This window comes from Lytechinus variegatus, chromosome 2 (genome assembly GCF_018143015.1).
Source record: "Lytechinus variegatus isolate NC3 chromosome 2, Lvar_3.0, whole genome shotgun sequence".
Taxonomy (NCBI): Eukaryota; Metazoa; Echinodermata; class Echinoidea; order Temnopleuroida; family Toxopneustidae; genus Lytechinus; species Lytechinus variegatus.
In genome coordinates this window covers 77,164,807-77,187,333 of record NC_054741.1, presented here as the reverse complement: position 1 = coordinate 77,187,333, position 22,527 = coordinate 77,164,807, and the positions used below count along the sequence as shown (strand labels likewise).

At 34.6% G+C, this 22,527-nt stretch overlaps 1 protein-coding gene across 1 annotated transcript; it reads left to right on the top strand.

Annotated features, from left to right (window-relative positions):
- Window positions 1–4,977: 4,977 nt before the first annotated feature.
- Window positions 4,978–21,409, top strand: LOC121409112 (inactive peptidyl-prolyl cis-trans isomerase FKBP6-like). The gene is made up of 13 exons (XM_041600936.1): window positions 4,978–5,144; window positions 8,416–8,518; window positions 9,070–9,167; window positions 9,913–10,036; window positions 10,711–10,800; window positions 11,677–11,808; window positions 13,145–13,275; window positions 14,900–14,959; window positions 16,015–16,212; window positions 17,701–17,878; window positions 18,814–18,892; window positions 19,452–19,578; window positions 20,407–21,409. Exons 1-13 carry the CDS (start codon window positions 5,079–5,081, stop codon window positions 20,461–20,463), a joined length of 1,443 nt encoding a protein of 480 aa, XP_041456870.1. The 5' UTR covers window positions 4,978–5,078; the 3' UTR covers window positions 20,464–21,409.
- The last annotated feature ends 1,118 nt before the right edge of the window (window positions 21,410–22,527 follow it).

The following is a 22,527-nucleotide window of genomic DNA, read 5'->3' as shown; positions in this document are numbered from 1 at the left end:
ATGATTACACATGCGGGGGAGGGGGTAAGCACACTCCGCAGCCACAGGCGTTAGGGAGTTGGGTGCTTTACATACATATTGTAAAAAGATCTTTTGTAAAGTATTCCTCACTCAGAAAAAATGATAATATCGTCTTATATAATAATATTATATATATATATGTATAAAATCGTCAACATTTTACACTGGCGTAAAGATAGTGGCTATAGGGGCCACCCCCCCCCCCCGAAAGGGGGGAACACGAAAGAAAAGGAAGGAAAATATAGTTTTGCGATAGATTTTGACATGACTTATATAAAGAATATCATTATATATACTTTTGACATCATATTTAAAGAATAATACTCTTTGAATATCGTGTCAACATCTATCACAACATTATATTTTACATCAAAAAGGTAAAAAAAATTGCTCGCTCGCAGCTTTTTAGAAATGTTGTCCCATGCGTCATGTCCCCCCACCTTCATTTTTTCTTTTGCTCATTCACCGCTTTTGTAGACAAACTGAGGTGACAATGATCTATTAGTATTTGCGTCAGTTCATGCAGGTTTCATGATATTTTTTCTTTCTTGCGTAACTGCTTGTCACGTTTGTATTCTTTGACTTACTTGTTCTGGATATATCCACGAATATTTGGCCTTTAGGCCTAATGTGACTACTATGCCTTTGATGTATTATTCAAAATATTATACTGGTCTATCATGATTATGCAATATTGTATGCAATGTATTATATCACTCTACGCTATATAAGCTTTAAGTAAATTTACATATTCATATGAGATATTGTATATTTTTGACAATAATTTACTTATTTTAGGTGTTAAAAATATAGTATCATGTATTTTCATGCATTTGATATTTATTGCAATTCATTATTATCATCCACTTTATAACTTTTCAGTTTCAGATGTTTCAGTTGTGTGAAATAATTTGTATAATGTGATTTTATTAAAAGAAAAAACCTCTCTCACACACACACACATACACACTTTTTTTTCAACATGTTTTTATTAAGGATTTCATTCAAATGAATTACATAAACTGCAGATAAAATATACAAACATAAAAATACAAATCTTCATTTCATATCAACAAGGATATGCAAAAAAAGTACATATATATTTACCAAGAACTGAAGCAAGTAAGGACGAAATGAAACTCCTTAAAATTATACTCTTATATCTGAAATAACACACACACACTGATGTTGGCAATTATCTGTTCGTAAAAGCAGCAACAGCACTAAAAGTTTTTGTACTAATTAAATCACCTCTCCAAGAATATAAGCGAATATGAGAGATGTTGAAAAAGAAAATGAGGGGAGGGGCGGGGGAGGCTGGAGAGGCTGGAGATAGAGAAGGGGATAGGGAATACATCTGTGAAAAGAAAAAGGCTTAGGCCCGTATTCTCGGGTTTAACTTAAACCGAGGTACTTCAGAATACGGGCCTTAGTGTCGGGCATATAGGAAGGGAGAGAGCCAGTGATGAGGACTCGGAGGCGAACAGTGGGCATAATGAGAATGAAAGATCTATATCGCACACTCCATTCATAGTAGGGTCCATGATTTTTTATAGGGGGGGGGGGCACTCTAAAAACAAGAAATCTTAACATTTGAAAGGTTGGAGGAGTGACAACATTTTCTAAATGTTGCATTTATTACCACTTTAAAGGACAAGTCCACCCCAACAAAAACTTGATTTGAATAAAAAGAGAAAAATTCAACAAGCATAACACTGAAAATTTCATCAAAATCGGATGTAAAATAAAGTTATGGCATTTTAAAGTTTCGCTTCATTTCACAAAACAGTTATATGCACATCTCGGTCGGTATGCAAATGAGAGAACTGATGACATTACTCACTCACTATTTCTTTTGTATTTCATTATATGAAATATTTTGATTTTCTTGTCATTGTCATGTGAAATAAAGTTTCATTCCTCCCTGAACACGTGGAATTCCATTAATTTAACATTTTGTGCTTCAGGCAAGGAGGTCCTAATCATCAAATTCGTAAAAATTGAAATATTGTATAATTCAAACAATAAAAAAAAAGAAAAAGTGAGTGAGTGACATCATCGACTCTCTCATTTGGATGTAACTGGCTCGTTCATATAGGCCCTAACTATTTCGTTAAAAAAGGGGGAACTTTGAAATGTCATAACTTTCTTATTTTACATCCGATTTTGATGAAATTTTCAGCATTGTGCTTGTCTGATTTTTCTTTATTGATTCAAATCAACATTTTTCTGAGGTGGACTTGACCTTAAATGGTTCTACCCAACTCTTAAAATGTTGGATTCAGCTTTATACGAGGTTGGATGTAACATTTGGAAAAGGTTGTCACTCCTCCAACCTTTCAAATGTTGATTTAACATTCGAATTTTTAGAGTGGGGGGGGGTGTAATTGGATCCAGGGGGGTCGGAGGGCAATAATTGTCCCCCAAAAGTTACTGAGAAAAAATGCCTCCTTTTCAATATGCCCTTGGTGAGGTTATTTTATTCAGTGGATTAATACTCTTTCATTTGTTGTGAGTTTACATTATTAAGCATTTCCCTTTTCAGTAATTCATTAATTATCCCTGCAAGGCCGGGCATATGTAAACAGTAGTAGTGCCGAAAGTAATTGCATGAATTATAACCAACAAACATCCCCTATGCCCTAAAATTTCATTAGCATCTTAATGCCTCCATGGGGTAGCAAATTAGATATTCTTCTTGTTTAATTGCCCTACCAAAACAGGAAAAAAAAAACTTCGGAGAAAAAAAGTGACTTCGGCTGTCGCGCAATTCCCACTTCCGAACTTAAAACGGAAGGTACGATAATACGCCAGTGGAAGATAGAAGAACTAACGCCCTTTAAAGATTAGCCCCTCCCCCGTCCCATGCAGGCCGGCCCACCTCGGCCTCATATACCGTACGCTGCCCAATCGTCGCTCAGTTTACGTATTTTTCTTTATGTTTCATTCAATTAGCTACGATACCCTTACTTCTATATGTCATCTGAAAGAAAAAATACTTTAAGATCGTTTCATAGGATAATAATTATATGTCTTCAAAGCACCGCTGTGTAATTCGCCGTTCTCGTCACCCCTTGCGCCTGCCCCATTGCCGCTCACCACTGCCCTAACTCCGCTCACTTAGCGCGCGCATTTATATATAAGGCCTGACTTATTCTTTTTTCTACCTTTTTTACTTGCACTTCTGAGTGAAAAAGTGTGTAATTTTGTTGTGATTGAATATATTATTGACAAGTTTTATAGTACAATACACTGTATGAAAAAATGTTCCTTTCACCAAGTGCAATTATTTTTACGGTTTTTGTTGCTTTTTGTTACTGATCTACGCCTATATCATTTTTTTATCCTTCAAACTTTATTCCGTATTTTTTTATGAAATATATTTTAAAGAACCTTTCCAGACAATTTTTTCACTGATTAAAAATTGTCTAATTATATGGATATGATTCTAATCTATTCATGAATTTTATGAGTGTATAATTATTATCTATCTATTTATTTCGGAAATGAAAAGTATATGAAATTCAGTGAAATTCAGGCTACAACATATCAGAGTATAGATTGAGCACCCACTGGACTGATAGGATCAAGTAAATTACTGTAGTCAATAAAGACCATTTGACCCTGTCCAGTTCTTACATAAATTCGGAAGCGGATAAAAAGAGTCAGCATGAACAAAAAGCTTTAAAGAACAATATATATAATAGAATATAGTCAAGTTAACTTATTATTGATAATTTACAACTTATAAATAAAACGCTATAAAGCTCTTTTAGCACATTCACCATTCAAAGAAATCAACTCGAGTCCCCGCCCCCTCCCCATTTCGTCCCTTCCGCTCATTGCCCCCTGATGCTATTTACCATTGATTTCCATTATTTTTTTTTACAATTAGAAATAATTATTTGCATTCTCCTTCAGGTTCTAATTCCAATTTGTTGCTTTTACACTGTCTTGACTCATTATTTACAAGTATGTATTCGTGTATCCACCTTTTTTGTTTAGTTTTCGTTTCCTCTTTTTTATAATTATTTCCATACTTTTTCTTGTGGTATTGATATTTTATGGGACTCTCACTGCATATTCTTAATTTGGAGCCTTCAACCAACTTGCTTTGCTTTTACGTTTAGCTCCCTCATATCCACAACTCTCATTTTCTTTCTTTGTCATTATTTTAGAACCAATAACAAGAATACATTTAGTACTTTTCTAATATTGTTGTATTCTATATTTTTACGATATTTTGCTTATCTATGAAAACTTTTATTGTATAATATTATTGTTTGTATTGAATTGTTGATTTTTTGAAAATGTGAAATGTTGATGTGAATAAACCTTGAACCTTGAACACTGAAGTCCGATAATAAATATATATATATATATTTTTTTTTTTTGGGGGGGGGGATTCCCTAATACTGACCTTCATTAAAAAAAGCTCATCTTGAAAAACAATAAATATTTTATTAACTCGCTGGTTTAAGTTCACATTCGAACTCCCGTCAATGTAGATAATCGGAGAGAGAAAAAGACACTCAAGAAACTATTCGATTTGTTTCAAAATATATTGGTCAATTTAAATTAAAAAAAGGAAATCTCCAGAAACATGACAAAGTTTCATCTATTCAAATCATTAAGGAAACTACTGACCGAGTTGGCTTCTATACTAGGCCTATTAGCGGGAAACTTTTTCTTATATTCATTTAAATTCTTTATTTTATGTATATGAATCAAATAGGCCTACAGATAATGGGCCAATAACATGAAATATACGTATCATTAGGCTCATAAGCTATCACAAAGGCCTAATTGCACATCTATTTGATGTGACGTGTATCAAATCCTTGTTTAATTCCAATTAAATTATCCCTAAATTTCATACTCAGAGTAAGTAATTATAATCATAATCATCAAAATATGAATAGGCCACATAAAAACAGCATAACGAAAGAGGGCGCGCGGGCAGCAATACTTTCTTTGATACGGTCGATCCGACACCATCCCACATCAAAGACGATTCGATTTAAAGAAAAATAAGAATCAATGAAGGAAGTGAAGTCATGGAAAGTGTTGAACTAGATTTACCAAAGCTTACAGAATACGACGACGATGATGACCTTGAAAAGGTAAGGAGAAAATTTAATCATGTCAAGTTTAACCATCAAGCGTGCACGCGCAAGGGTAACCAGGCCACGCGAGCTTCGCCCCCGCTAACCCAGGGAGCTCCGGGCCGCGAAGCGGGCGGGAGCGCAGGGGCCGATTGCACGAAAGGGTCTTTCCAAGGACCGTCTTTCGTGTCGCCCATCTTTTATGATTTTATCATACGCTATAAGCGGGGTGTTCCTGAAATTTATGATAAAGAATAAGATTCGTTAGCTTGCTTTTAAATCAAATTTTATACAATTTCATGATATATCACATTTTATAAACACATATTTTTTTTATCTTAACAGACGAATGAAATATGTTTGCAGATGATTTATCTAAAATGAGTTTCGCATGGCGCATCATATAAGATGGGCGACACGAAAGACGTCCTTGCAAAGACCCTTTCGTGCAATCGGCCCCAGGACTCATTTGTGTGATATGCAGACATGGGTATTCCCCACTTCAATGAACAAGGTTATGATATGAATACCGTTAAAGGAGAAATGTATTGATTATGTATGTGGTCTTATTACATATCAATGGAAAATGTGGGGATTATCAGTGGGTCATTCAAAAATAATGAAAATAATACATCGCCGATTAAATTGCCTCTCCGAAATATGCCTAGCATGGTCTGTGAATTGACTCGAATTTGATGATGTCACTGTCTGTACGAGAGGCGTGATTGGCTCTCCCACGTGAAGCTCCACTTGCATGCGAAACCTGTTGCGTGGCACTCATTCAATGAACAAGGTTATAATATAACCTTGTTCTCAGTTATATCTCCATGTGTGGCAAAATAAGGGTGGCAATGTTTGGATAATTTTCTCTTTTTGTTTGGGGCAAATGCTTGATGTTTTTACACTGACAGTTTCCATTACACCTATTATTCATACAACTTGGCTCTTATTTAAATTTGATACTTTAAATCATTTTTTTCTTAATTAAAAATAGAGATCAAAAAATGAAAATTTTCTTGCCATATTACTTTCCACCAATAGAGGGCGTACACAAAAATATGCCCAAGATTCAAGTTTTTGAGCGCTCTGGTGAATACAAAAATTATTCCCAAGTTACTAATGAAAAATAAATTGCAACTGTATGGAAATTAGTAATTTTGGTCACAAAAGTGATATTTTAATGAATTTTTAAAGTGTGTGCTCTGGACAACATTGGCATACCATAGTCCTACCTGTAGATTCCCCACAGGCAGGGTGGTAGCAGTGAACAAGTGTTGCGTGGGTACGTTTTCTCCACACTGTCACTGCATACTTCGATCCCGAAAAGGCGAAATGAAAGAAAACCCAGAATTTTATCTAGATTTGGATTTTCAAATTGATGATTTTGAAGATGAAGAGAATGATGATGAAGTGAACAACGAAGTGACGTAGTTGAAGGTAAATCGGGGGAATTACGCCGATGATGATGAGTCGGACAATTAACTTGCAACACGATCACATGCATTCGCTACCAACTCATTCAGCTGCTACAAGTGCCAGCTACACCGCGCGGGCCAAATTGAATTCATGAAATGAATGACCACATCCAGAATACCTCTTTCAAAATAAGGAAAATAATGATATAACTGTACTTACAAACAAGCGAATATAATCCGAACCTGAAGGCAAATCAACTCAACGAATAGCAGCAGACAATATGCACCGACGATAAACTTCATGTGGCTGGGATAGATTGTCACTCGTTCTGTTAAATGTAATTTTTATCTCATTAATTTGACAAAATTACGAAACTTGGGGAATTATTTATTTATATAACAATATAGTAACATCTCGTATTATTTTTTAAATTACAATAAAACCTATTTTGAAGGAAAACGTTGATGTAAATTAAAATTTGACGTAAAAGATCATCCCCAACATGCGTAGCTTGTATGTCATTGCAAACAAACCATCTCAAACACATGTACCGGTATTTCTTCCTTGCTCGCCTTGCTGATTGAGAGCTGTGCAACACGTGCATAGATCTACTCTCTCAGCCAAGTCGAGCAAGCTATACGGCATGTGTTGTGATGGTTTGTTTACGATCACATAATTATGCTACGCATGATGGGGATGATCTTTTACATTTAATTTAAAATTTTTAACTCATAACTCATATGGGAAGTGAGGGACTTGTTTTTACTTCCTTAACGTATCATTCTGACACTCTGTACTCCAGATTCAATAGAATATCAGTAATGGTTTGAAATGGTGCCGGGGGGGGGGGGGGGGCACCCTCACTATCTGCAGAAAATCAATATGAGTAAATCAAGCAGAGACATGTACCCAGACCTCATACTCATGTGATCAACTGTACCTAGTATAATGTATTTTCTTGTTAATTTAATAGAAAAAGTGGATGATTTGCAATTTTTAGTTTTTCACAAGTAAATTGTATTCACCCACATCTAGTTACCTGAATTTAGATTATATGTTTTAAATGAATTTATTTAAATGCATCTTATTGTAATGCTGGTTGAAATTTATGTTGTGTAACTTGTGTTATTCCCTAATCATTCATTGTTTTCTTACATGGATTTTACTTGAGATTGTTTGCTTTGTTTTTGTTAATTTGCTGCGTTTATTTTTCTTTCTTGCTATATTGTAAATATTATTTTACAGATCTTTCTACAAAACAGTTATAAGACTGCTGGCCTGGCCACCGTGTATAACTGTACAAAATAAACAGTGACTTGTCTGAGTGAGGCTTAGAGGCCATTCTTATTAGGCTTTCTACTGGAAACTGATTCAGGAATCCAATTTGGAAGATCGCTTTGCTAGCGTTCCTACTTAATCACACGAAAGTGGTTTTCAAAATCACTTCCAGTAAAGCGATCTTATTGCTATGGATCTGCTCTAAGTGGGGTGACACGTTTTGCGCGAAATTCGAAACCGCAGTGTAGGCATTCTACACCTGACGTGTGGAGTAGCGCACTCAAGATGTGCGAAGATAACTTCCCGAAGAACGATTGAGTCTTCACTTACAGTAAAACCAGTTTAACGAGGCAAAGCGATCTTGAAAACTACTTCGCGAGGTGGTTTTCCAAACTGGTTTTGTAAGATCGCTTCGACTGTTCTCACTACGTGTTAAGCTAGTTTCTACTTAACTAGTTCCCAGTAAACAAGTTTGAGGAATGTCGTGAGAACGGTTTCTAATTTAACAGGCCTTTTCATCTTTTTTTTTGTGATAAGATATTATCAATGAGTAGAAGGGTTTGAATGTACCATTTTTCTTACTTTTTCTTTTCAGTATGATGAGGTGAGAGTGGAGTTGAACAAAGGACTTGTCTTGAATGATTTAAAAACTGAAGATGGTGCTCACTTTGAAGTCAAACCTCCACCAGACTTACCAGGTGTGTATCCTTTCTCATATCAGCTAGATATTCTGTCAATCTTTTGATCAATTATAACTCCTTAATACACAATGTGTCATGGTCTTACAATTGATCATAGATTGATTGAATAAGGTACATTGGAGATGATTATCCTAGATTTGATGATCGTAATATCAATGATGATGATTATGGGGAAAATGATGATTATCATTATGATGACAATGGTGACGATGTCGCAGATCATGGAAGTGTTTCATCAATATTTTTTGTATTTGACAAGTTGTTAGATCTCTCATCTTTCCTTGATTCTGATTGGCTTAGAAGCACTGTTACCATGGTAACTGTTACATATACAGGACTTTTCAGGTAAAATGTCTGACAAGTCCTTTCATGAAATACTCCCCAGGATGTGTCTAATGATGATGATGGTGATGATGATGAAGACAATGATGCAATGATAGTACTAATGATAATTATATTTATGATTACAATGACAAATGTTGATGTTGATTGATAGTGATGATAATTTCCATGTCCTGTTGCTGTAACTTTTCTTCATCTCTTGACAGATCCAGACACAGATGCATACTTTGAAACTGAGGAAGTTTTCAAGCAGCTGAACAGAGAATGTCTTGGAGATGATGGCGACAATGATGATGACGGTCTGGTAAGCCTCAATGACAACAATTAAAAAAAGAAATGCTTAACTGTTGTCAAAACAAATTTACAAACATAGAGGGGTGGTCATACTCATAGAAATAATATTGCTTCTTATGATATAATTATTAATATAATTGCTGCTCATAATATTGTTCTTCTATCTGTGTGTAACCCGTGTGTGGATTATATAGAAACTATAAAGGATCGTTCATAAATTGAGTAATGGCCTATAGCCATGCCAAGATGTACTTTAAAATCATATGATCCAAAATGTGATATTTCCTCTATCATCTAATATCTTGATGGCAAAATTTCTGTAGTTGTAAGAGAGAGGTGAATAACTAAATACAATCTTCTACCTCATTTATCAAGAACAAATCAATTCATCATGCAATGGAAATATGTTGAAAATACATGTAATTTTGTTTTGAAATGAGAAGAATAAGATAATGGATACAACAAATTTAAATAAATGATTTGATGTATAATTGTGAGATGGAACCTAGGATTCCATAGAAGAGTGGATAAGATTTTAGAATTCTTGGTTTGTCTGGTTTGTTTCACAATATGTACGACCCCATGTGTGCCTGAAATCCAGCCCAAATATACTTGTATTTTAAATATATATGCATGAGCAATGTGCAAGTATTTATGTTTATGAATTTTTACATGAAGTATAATCATTGGGATTTTCCTCCTACATTCTTGTATTTCATGTACTTTCATGTATATTGTTGATTGTTGTTTTGTAGTCTCCTTTTGAGAAGATGGCAAAGAAAATGGAGGATATTACTCCTGAGAAGAACAGGAAAGTTCTCAAGAGTTGTATCAAGCAAGGAGCAGGGGCATTACCTATTCAAGGCATGACTCTAACTGGTAAATATTTTTTTATTCTTATTATTATTTTAACAACTTGGAAATATGAAATAAATGTACTTGAATGTACCTTTAGTTTTGATGTACACTTTTCGAAATATGCTCAAAATAGATTGTGCCAAGAATCAAATTAGAAAGTACAATGAAAGGTCCACAAAATAACAGGCCCCAATTGGCTTTGCAAAATATGAATTATGTAAATTAGGCAAAAGTTTAATCACCAGTCTGTTAATTGATTATGAAAAAAATCAGGAAATTGGAAGCATTTCCCAAAGTGTTTTTGCTCATGGCATGAGAGATACAAAATTGCCCATGTTTCTGTACATTGACTGCCATGAATAGCCTTCTGAAATCATTGATGCATGATTGCTCCTCACAAAGATAAATAGCAATGCAGTCATTGAATGCAGAGCAACTCACTCATTTCCCTCTGTCTTAATTAACAAAAGTCAAACAAAACATGCTCTTCCTGTTCTGATTCTTCAAACCAATGTGAAATTGAATTTTCATTGTTCAAATCACAAGTCTTGACAGTCTGGACATTGCTTCATAACACATTTTGTGCATATCTACTTGAAATATGTGTTCATTTTATGACCCATATATTTATTGGTTTTAGTCCACCAATTGTAGCGGAGCACCCTTCTTAGAATTGTATGTATTTTTTCCCCCAGTACATTATAATTGCTATGTGGAGTACAGTGATGAGCCGTATGATTCAACGCGTCTCAGGAACAGACCAGAGCGAATCAAACTTGGGAAAGGTAAGTTTAAAATCGGGGGGTGTAAAATTCTGGTGACATTACAGTTCTGTGAAGGAAAACAAAAAGAAAATTTTTGAGCACATACCATTTTTTATATCACAGGTTATATTAAAAAAGAATAAGAAATCAAATGTGCAGTAATTTTGATGATTTAGTTCAGTGCACTGTATGCCAATTAATAGAGTATAGACTTGAGATATTCAGTGCGTCCCACAAAAAATGAAACCGAGATTTATCGATGATTTATCATAACTTAATCACAAATAGACAAATGACCTACTATTGTAAAGCTTAGAATCTCCTCTTTCATCTGATACTACTTAGATTATTCCTCATTCACGCATGAGTGAGCAAAAACAATTCGAAGAAAGCTTTCTAAGCTTTACGTTGGTAGGTCATTTGTCTATTGTACTTATGATTAAGTTATGATAAATCATCGCTAAATCTCGGTTTCGTTTTTGTATGGGACGCACTGTACAGTGATTTTAAAGTTGCAGTGATAAAGAAAATCATTTGTTTGTTCAACACATGGATATTTAGACCATTCTAGTGAACATTGACCATTGTCTGTAATGCCAACCTGGTTCATACATTGAGTACCTTTTGATTGTGTGACATTGCTTTTGTAAAGATACCCCTTCCTTATTTCCCAGTAAATTTGTTATTGATAGATAGATTAAATATGAATTGAGTTGCCCTTTTGCCCTATTGTGATGAAGTTCAATATGATATAGTTCTTTTTTCTTGCTTGTCATTATTTTCCTTTTTTATGAGTGTGTATTACATACTACTGATATGAAAAATCCCCACTGTAATGCAATATTTATACCAAATTTCTTTTTGTCACTGCATATTGGCGTAATGTATCATATCTAGGTGATATTTTCCTTAGTGTGGAGTTGGCCCTAAGTTCAATGCGTAAAGGGGAGATATCCAGATTTTTAATCCATCCTGATTTGGCCTTCAAAGACCTTGGTGTTCCTCCTAGGATTCCAGCAAATGCTACAAGTAAGTGGAATGCAGATGTCTCTTGGTATTTCTTGGAATTGTAAGACATGTTCATACTTTATGTTTATGTATATCTTGTTAATTGTTATTGTGCTGTACGAGATATCCCACATTTCTCAAATTATAACAAAGTGGGAGTGAATTTATAAACCCTTATGTGTTTCAGAAAGAAATGAACTTTCACATTCTCCCCCTTTTTTTTCTCGCCTGAACGAAGTTCGGCAGAGACCTAGTGATCACTTTTCCGGTTTGTCCATTGGTCTGTTACAAAAATGTTAAAGAAAAATCCTCTCCAACAAAAAGGTGATTTGAATAAAAGAGGAAATCCAACCAGCATAAGAATTTCACAGAACAGTTATATTCACATCCTAGTTGGTATGCATATGAGGTGACTGATGATGTCACTCACCATTTCTTTTGTATTATATGAAATGAGAACTATTCTCATTTTCCCCTCATTGTCTTGTAAAAAAGTTTTATTCCTCCCAGATTTATGGTAATACCATTGTCAACACTTAATGGTTCAGGCAAGTTGGTCCTTATTATTATCAAATCTGTAAAACTTGAAATATTGTATAATTCAAACAATAAAAAAGACAAAATGTTAGTGAGGGACATCGACTCTTTCATTTACATGTCACTGAGTTGTGCATTTAACTGATTTGGAAAAATAAGCAAAACTTTGAGATGTCATGACTTTCTTATTTTACATCCAATTTTGATGAAATTTTCAGCATTATGCATGTTTGATATTTCTATATTGATTCAAATCAACATTTTTCTTGGATGGACTTGACCTCAAAGTTCACACTGGTACATATGATCCTTTGGTAATACCAAATGTGTGTTTATGAGGATGATGGGGTCAAAGGTTATTTAGAGATCAAAAGGACAAATGATATGAGGTCTTGTCCATCCTTTTTTATTTTATTTTTTCAACTTGCTCTCATTTCTTTAATTCTGCATCAATTTTGATCACACATGGTTCAAATGATCCTTTTATAATATCAAATATGTTTTGGTGAGGACGATGGGGTCAAAGGTCATCTAGGTGTCAAAAGGTTGTTCAACTTGCTATTTCCTAATTTCTTCATCAATTATGATCACATTTGGTACAAATGATCATTGGGCAATACAACATGTGTTCATTAGGGTGCAAAGGTCAACTAGGGAAATCAGGCGAGACTCATGGTTCATGAACCACCTCGTTTAACAAGAGATTTTTAATCTGAAAAGATCATATTTCACTTGAAGCTGATTTGAATGAAAATAAATCAGAAAGTCTTAATTTCACAATGCTACAAATATTTAAAAAACCCTTTCTAAATTTTCTCAGTTTTGATGGAGATTGAGGTACTGAACTGCACAGATCGTGCTGAGCTAGATGAGTTTAACAACATGAGTGAAGAAGAACGCAAAGAAATCACATTCAAGAGAAAGCTGAAAGTAGTGTATGAAGAAAGAACGGTAAGAGCTATATCATAATTGATTAAAATTACTTAAATTTTTTTTTCTATCACTTGGAAGGTCACCATCATTTCTATAGTAAACAAATCGAGAAAAGCATTTGCGAAGTTTAAAAACCCATTTCAGAATAAGAGATCCAGATTTTTTCTAATGTTATATTTTCTGATGTTGTGTGCAAGCAGCAGTCCCATAGGTCATGCAGTATTAATAAGCCACTTGGTGATTAGGTCAAGAGCTGCTTTTATACAAATGACCTTTACCTTTTTTTAAATCAGATACTCATTAAATTCTTTTTTTTTTAGAAATGAAATAAATGAAGTGTTTAATGATTATGCACATTTCTCTTTATTTTTACTTTTTTTTTGAAAAAAATAAAATGTTTTGAAATTTGTAAATGGTTCAGGCTCTCGCCTTGTAATGAGAGAGTCGTGTGTTTGAATTCCCCAATGGTGTCCTTTGGCAAGGTGTCAATCCACACTTTGCCACTCTCATAAGGCACCAGTGTTCAAAACTGGGGCCCAGGCTCGATTTCCGGCAGAGACATTTTTTCGGCATCACCAAATTTTTCCAAGGGCAGATATGTTCTGAGGATTTCTTTCACTGTTTATTTATATTTTTTGCTATTTAATGCCAACTTAACATCAGAGAGAAATTCCCCTTTGACTTTAAAGTTCTCTTTGATTATACTATTATTCAGCCTAAAATTAGTAAGGACCAGTTTCAGAGATATGACTCTGTGGCATAATATTCTTTAATATGTATGACAATTTATGATGAGTAGTAGGATTGCTGGAGAGGTGAAGAGGGAGATAATAGACAAAATTAAAAAGTTAGAACCAATGAATGGAAATTAATATTTTTATACTAAGGATTGTTTACTGACACATTTGATTTGCTTTGAGTTTCATTGTTAATGTTGTGAATGGTAAGCTATCAGAACTGAAACTGACTCAAATATTCTTATTTTTACTCATATCTCCTCCACCTTGGAGGAAGATTTCAATTATTCAGAGTCTAAGCCTTGCTTGAATGTTCCTAATCCAAAATGTTATTCATGAACAATAGATTAGAAATGATGAGAATGGATCTTCACATTTCAGAGATAAAAATTGAAACTTGGTTTTAAACATGCAAGATGTGGCCAAATATCCAAGAGTCACAGATTGAAAATTTCAGCTTTGGTAATTTAAGCCTTTAGGATTTATTTCTGTTCATTTGTTAACTTTTATTCAGTATTTGAAAATCAAAGATTTGGTTATGATTATATTGATGTTTGTGTAGTTATTTAATGATTCCTAGGTTAACTTTGAGAGCAAGAGGTAGTGATTTAATGCTCTGCTGAGCTGCTGCAGCTTGTACATTGTGGTGTTATATTGCATTACATGTGGTGAATTCCACAGTGTATTTTAATCCAAGTTGGGTTATTTGCACATGTATGCTCAAAATGTATTGTCTGCGAGATAATTTTATTTGGGTTTGGGTCAGTGTTTTTTCAAACTCAGTTACTATGATCAAAAGAAAGATAATAGTTAGATTTCACAGTTAAAAGTGTATTGATGAATTATAAAAACACATGTTTTATTCATTAACTGATGATATTTTCTGTTATCCTATTTGTTTGTAGGAAGGAAATGAACTCTTTAATGATAAGAAGTACAAACAGGCATTATCAAAGTATATGAGAGTAAGTATTAGGACAGCATACAAACATTGGGTTTGTAAATATCATAATATTGTTGTCATTCATAAGACTCATCAAATTTCATGTACATTGATAGTTTTACACAAATGTGGAATATTGGTAGAGATTAGTAAAGATTAAAGTAAACCTGTATGAAGGTAATTCAGGGTACCATGTAAACCCTGAGTATGTTTTTTCTTAAATCTTTGTACTTTTATTATTCATTAGAAATCCTCATATCCTGAACAGAGATTGCTTTTTCCTCTGTTAGCTGTCAAGTTTGGGACTCTTTCAAATATTCTTCGCCAATATGGTACACTTGGTGTTGTAATGGCATAATAATAGTTGCAATTGTGAGTTGCATGTATGTGCGTGTGTAAGCAACGCTTGATAGAAAGAGGGTGTGTTTACACTGATTCGATGCATTCTAAATGTGGATGACAAGTTGAGACATCACCAAATTTCTCTATGTATGCATTCTAAATGTAGATGACAAGTTGAGACATCACCAAATTTCTCTATGTATGCATTCTAAATGTAGATGACAAGACATCTCCTGATTTCCATAGTTATACATTCTGAATGTAGATTGACAAATTAAGTAGTTACTTGCTTTCCTTAGTTATGCATTATAAATGTACATGTAGATGATGAATAATGACATCACCTTATTTCTATTATGCATTCTAAATGTAGATGACAATTTAAGACATCACCGGATTTCCATAGTTAAACATTCTAAGTGTAGATTGACAAATTAAGACATTACTTGCTTTACATAGTTATGCATTTTAAATGTAGATGATGAATAATGACATCACCTGCTTTCCATAGTTATTAATTCTAAATGTAGATGGCAAATTAAGACGTTGCCTTATTTCTATAGTTAAGCATTCATGATATACGTGACAAATTGTGACATTGCCTTCTTGCTATTATGCATTTCTTACGTAAATTCATGGCATTATTAGCTTTCCATAGTGAAGATTGATTTGAATGCATTGCAACTCTGGTAATCATTCTACGCTGTATGACATGATTATCTGCTCTCTTCATAGTGTTTAAGGATTTTGGAAGGAGCTCACCTGAGGAATCAGGAGGAAGAGGATCATATGAGATCAATTCATACCAAGATCTGTCTTAACATTGCTCTCTGTAGTTCAAAGCTGAAAACACCAGAGAGAGTCATATCATATTGCAATCGGGTCTTGGCAGTGGATCCAAAAAATCCCAAAGCGCTCTACAGGAAAGGCATGGTAAGATATCCTAAGTTTAGTGTGGTATTGGGGGGGAGAAGAATGTTTGAGGTGGGTTGGTGACATCCCCTCTCCAAGCCTAAACCAAGTTGGGGTTGGGGTAAATTTACCCCTTTCCATGCAAATATCCTAACAGTAAGACAATCATTAGCCCCCAACAAACTGCACCTGTAGTCCTGCTACATGTAGAAGTTATGCTCTAATCAGAGGTCTGAGGTTCAAGACCTGGGTCATGTTTTTCAAATGATAATGTTAATTGTCTCTAGATGAAAATATTCATGTTGGATAAAAATCCAAATATGCACATAAAAACATGTTCCGGCACATTTTGATGGAACAAATTTGGTACTAAAATATTTAGAAAGTGCACCTATGCCTGACAGAATTTCTTTTCTCACCAAATTGTGCAGTTATATGTGATGTGCCTGCACATTTTGGTAACATAACTTAAAGAACAAATTTGAACAAGGTTGATTATTATGGTATTGGGTTAGAGAAAAAAAAAATCAGTGTTTTGTTTTCTTCGTTGTCATGGTAACTGTAAAATTTGAAAAAATTAAGGAATTTTTTTATGTCATTATATATGTTTCAAATAGAAGGAAATTCTCATTAGTGAGAATGAAGCCTCGTTTTATTGGGTAGTGTTCGTCTGTGTGTGTGGGTGATTCCCTCTACGTTCAATGCCATTTTGTATAATGACCATGTCTTCTAATGCTGTTCTGTCCAATAGAGTACCGAAATGTGACGTCAGTTTCTATGGTGTCATGGGGGGCTGATTCTGAAGAGAATCCTCGCTGATGATTGTATGTACACATTTGTATTTGCAAATGACTGGTCGCAAGCGATCAAATTACGATAGCAGCCATTTTTGTCTATCAGAAACACACGCTTTCATTTGGCGGTTCATTTGTTTAGAACCAGGCCACCATGACACCATGGCAACTGACGTCATCCCTTCTTTAATATATCATTTTATCCAATAACCAGTTAGTCTGAAAAGAGCCATTTGTCCAAAGCCACTTCCTGTATAAAATTCCACTTTAGACACTTCGTCCAATAGCTAGTTCATCTAGCTTCACTTGCCAGTTGGTCTAATTGGTTAATACCCACATGGACCAATTGGCAGTTGGTCCAATTCCCACTCGGTCCAACGTCCACTTGGTGGACAAAGTGGACATAAGCCTGCTAAATGGGACCATGTAGATCTTAGACCAACTGGTAGTATACAATATTAATGGTAAACTAAATGGGGATTAGCTGATGAGGTTTTAGAAAATCCAGACCCACTGATATGACCTTGTGGCATTTTTCATTTTTTAAATGCAATGAATGAGTACTACAGATAACTTAGCGAATGATCCCAGAAGCTACCTAAATGTACCATAAATGTCCTACATATATTGGTAAATTATTGTGCAGTTATGAGAATGAGTTGTAACATAGTTGGGCACATTTTGGTAATTCTTTCATGCTTTCTTTTTATAACAGGCCCAGATGGAGTTGCGTGATTTTCGAGGTGCCCATGTATTCCTGACCAAAGCCCAACAACAGGAACCATCTAATACTGCAATACTCAGTGGCCTCAGAGAACTTAACAAGGCATGGAAGCAGTGGAACTTAATGGAACGTACTTGTTATGGCAACATGTTCCCAGATTGGAAAAAAGGTAATTTAACCATTTAATGATGAACATTCCGTCTCCAATTATGTGTCGGTTGTATGTGAAGTAATGGTTCACATACTTGAATATTTGGGGCAGTGCTCAGTTAGCAACATGTGCAAGAATAGAACCAATATGAAACTGTTCATATGTTATGCAATTTATGATCCATGAAAGCACTGATTTAGGAAACAACTTTTTGAGAAACCTGTACTGGAAGTCTTGGTCCCATTTAGTTAATCTTCAAGTGGCTCTCCATAATGTTCTTTCTTCTATCTCTCCTCTCTTCAGCCATTACAATGGCTAAGAATAATAGATTTATTTATTGGCCTATTGTAACAGGTTTGGTGGTGTTTTGAGTCCAATATGAAGGGGGCTACAGTTTCATTTATGATGCATGAAAAATTGTGAACAGTAGAGAGGTAGCAAAAAAAAAAACATTCACCACTTTTTGTATTGATGTATACACCTCCTGACAGATTTTGCTTGAAAACTTATTCTAAAATAGTAGAATGTTTGCGAATAACATTTGAAATTAGGTCACAACGGCTAGAAGTATGTCAGTAAAAAAAACTTACAATTAAAAATATATGAAATATTCAATGATTCTTTTAAAAAATTCCCTTTTTGTTCTTTTCCGGGGGGGGGGGGGGATTTTACTGCCCCTGCCAGTATCCCAATGGTCATGATAAAATTATTGACGTTAGGCCTATGATTTTTTTTCATTTTTAGCTCTGCTTTAAAAGATGGTCAGCAAAACTGGATCCTTGTTGATCAGAATATGCATTAGTTGATTCTCTTGGGACAACAGAAGTCTGTTAGAAATTTGATTTGAAGAAGCATTTAATTATTTTCATAAGTTCCTTGATATATTTCATGGAGGAATGAAGATCAGTGTGATCCTGTGAATTATTTTGGTTGTTGATTTTTTTTTATTCCAGATGACCAGCTGAAAGAAGGTGAGAAGTCACAAAGGAAAATACCTGAAAACGTTCAGAAAAACATCAGAGAAAAGTTACGGTAAGCTATGTTTGCATCTTTCAAACTGAATGGATTTATTCCCTTTTGAAAAGGCAAAGGGGACATCTGTTATACTTCATATACCACTCTGTCCTTTTGATCCATACATATTTGCCTTCTTTTCTTTTTATTGACTTCATCTATGTATCCTCCCCTGATAAATAGTTTGGAAACAACTCTTATTTTGTTCTTAGATGTTGATGTCGATACAGGTTTCCATTTAACAAAAACAATATTAAACAAGTTTTTAGTGAAGAAATACTTGATTTTGATTGACTGAGAAACTGTCATAATTTGTTATGATAACAGATTTAATAAATTGGGTCATGGCTCATTCCATGGACATTGTGATTATCATTTACCCATTGACTTCTATTTTACAGGTTAGTTTCACAGTTTGAAAGTATGTTGATATCATCATGATAAATGTACTGTACTGAAAAACAAGTGTCCTTTATTGTTTGTTGTCCACTTTATCATATCTGTAGAATAATAAAAAGTCTATGCTGTTAGATAAATTTGTAAGTATCTAGTAATGCTTATTATGACTTTTAAAAAGGGATTTTCAAGAAGCCAAGAAGAAGAACGAAATGACATTCCAAGCCAAGACTATGACACCATCAGAAATCAACTTCCTGGAGACGGTTGCTAAGGAATTCAGCATGACGTTCCAGAAAAGAGAATATGTAAGTTCAAAGAAGTTAATAAGCCATTATTAAATGGAAGCCTGATTCATTTTTTTTATTCTAACAAAATCTTATGTTATAATAGTCTGGAGACTTAAAGAGGTGTTGAAAAGTTAGTGAATCCCACCAAAAAAATCATTCGTTCATGCTGAGTGTTGAACAGAGACAACAACACTACAATGTTCGCTGAGCTAAGAGAATTAAACTTTATTCAATGTAATATTTTATCACCTTATTTCACAATTAAATATCTATTACATGGCAAAACTTGAACATTTGAAATATTTTCATTTTCTAGTGGAGTTCATTAACTTTTTAGCACCACTGTATATAAACAAAGATTAATTATAATAAGGTAATTTAGATTTATGAAGATATGTAGAGTTATAACAAATGCATCAGTATGGAAATTTAAAAAGTAAATTGATTCTTGGATAACCAGTAATAACAATTGCTTAGCCTTAGGACATATTTCACTTCATGACTGTTATTAAGTCATTCTGCATGTAAAGGGAGTAACTAAGAAAATACGCTAAATTTTCTTTTTATGCAAATACATAAGCATAATGTTGTAATATACCTATGTATCTATCTTGCCATATTTGCTTTCAGTATCAACTTAAGAGAGGAAAGGCTGTAGGCCTATTAGGAAGGGCAAAAGAATAAAGAAATGTAGTAATGTGAAGAAATTCAGTAGCAGTAGTAGTAGTAGTAGTAGTAGCAGGAGGAGGAGCAGCAGCAGTAGTATAAGTAGCAAAAGCAGTAGTAGCAGCAGCAGTAGTAACAGCAAACTGATTTATCTATTTATTTGATTTTATCTCTTTACAGCAAGGCGAGCAGATTATCAAAATCATGAAGGAAGCTGCAGGTAAAGTTGAACAGTGAAAGAACTGTCTTATCAGAATGTTTGCAAGCTATGCCACCTTGTCAAATTACCATGAGATTGCCACAATACAATACGAGTTCATTTTCATCTGCTGCTTCAATACTACCATCATGTGCTGTAGGGTGAGATTTCTCTTTTGCATGACCTTTGAAAAAACACCAAGTATTTTTAACATTCATGCAGCCTGGAGAACCCCAAGCAAAAATGTACAGGAAAAACTGGAAACTCTGCAATGGCTAAATTAAGTTGAGTTGCACCAGATGGCAAAGTTCAAACCTTGCAGGAGGAAAAAGTGGAACTTCTACAGTGGATATGAAAATTTCTATGAGGGAATTCCAACTTGATCTTAGTAGCTTCTGTCAGTATTGTCATCCTTCATCACTCACTCACTCTAGGATGTGTGGAAGACAATGAAAACCCTTACATTAATGTGCTGTTCAACACTGGTACAATACGAACGTAAAAAGCATTGATAGTGAAGTCTCTTCTTTTTATATCATTTCGTTGCTGCTGGCAGGTGTGAGGAATATATACTAGTAGATAATTTTATTTTCTCACAAGGGATGGAAGTGAGGTTGCCAGAAGAAAGTTTCTCTCATAGACTTAGTACACATGTCTCTGATTGGGCTTTGTTCAAGGATGTCAAAATGTCGCCTTGAGGACAGTCTTTTCTACTGTCATATGATTTCTTGACGTATACGAGGTTAGAATGTGATTTAGCCGATTGTTCTTGGAAAACTGTTAAAAATAGCTTTAAATTTTTGAATGAGTGTTCTAATATCCTTGATCGCTTGGCACCAGAATCATACTTTATTTAAGCCATGATGGAATATCCATGAGTGTTACTCAAAGAGAGTAGCATCACTAGCATGGCACACATTATACATTGACAGATCATGGTCAAGGGATTGCATCATCGTCCTTGGGATTAATACCACATGCATATTAGCACTCATTCATGCTTTTAATGTTATACTTTTGGCTCATGGGTCTGTCACTTTTACTAGATTGTATGATTTTGAGTTTATTGTATTAGATAGGTCTACATGTATGCGTAATGCCAAATAACTAAATAAGGCCCTTAAAATGATTTTTTAAAAAAATCTTTGTTCACTCTTTTTATGATTCTGCTTGAATTAAATTTTAAAGATTGCAATACTGGGGTATCACAATTTCTTTCATGTATTTTATAGTTTCTAAATTTATGCATAATGCCAAATAACTAAATAAGGCCCTTAAAATGATTTTTAAAAAAAATCTTTGTTCACTCTTTTTATGATTCTGCTTGAATTTTAAAGATTGCAATACTGGGGTATCACAATTTCTTTCATGTATTTTATAGTTTTTGTCTCACCTGCGAAGCAGAGTGAGACTATAGGCGCCGCTTTTCCGACGGCGGCGGCGGCGTCAACATCAAATCTTAACCTGAGGTTAAGTTTTTGAAATGACATCATAACTTAGAAAGTATATGGACCTAGTTCATGAAACTTGGTCATAAGGTTGATCAAGTATTATTATAGAATGGATGAGAAAATCCCTGCAATCTGATTGGTTGAGAGCTATGCAAGTATTTTTACTGGGCTGCACGAACGATATCCCGATAATCAAAACGATATCCAGTGTAAACAAGCAATCGCCCGAAAAGGTCATTGTGATGTCATCGCGCATGTACTGTTACGCTTGTTTACATCAAAATTTTGAATTTTCGATCAAGGCAGAATGAATCAAATAAAGGATGCAAAATGATCTGTAAGTACAAATACGGTACCGTAATCGTCATTGGGATTAAAACTGCCCGCATACTTGTTAGTAGAGAAGTCCAGACATACGATCTAATGTTAGATCTACTCCCCGGAGCTGTGAACAGCCAAATTCTCCACTGCACTGCAGGGCCCCAGGCAGCTGCAAGCGCTGGCCCCCGGCGCGGCCCGGGCATACACACGCAGCTATTGGAGGTCGGAGGCTGCCTCAAGATCTTGTCAATGCAAAGCTGTATTTGGCATTTTGGGTATAATAATGCCTTTGTGCCAACATATTATGCAGTTAAGCCCATATTTATGTTG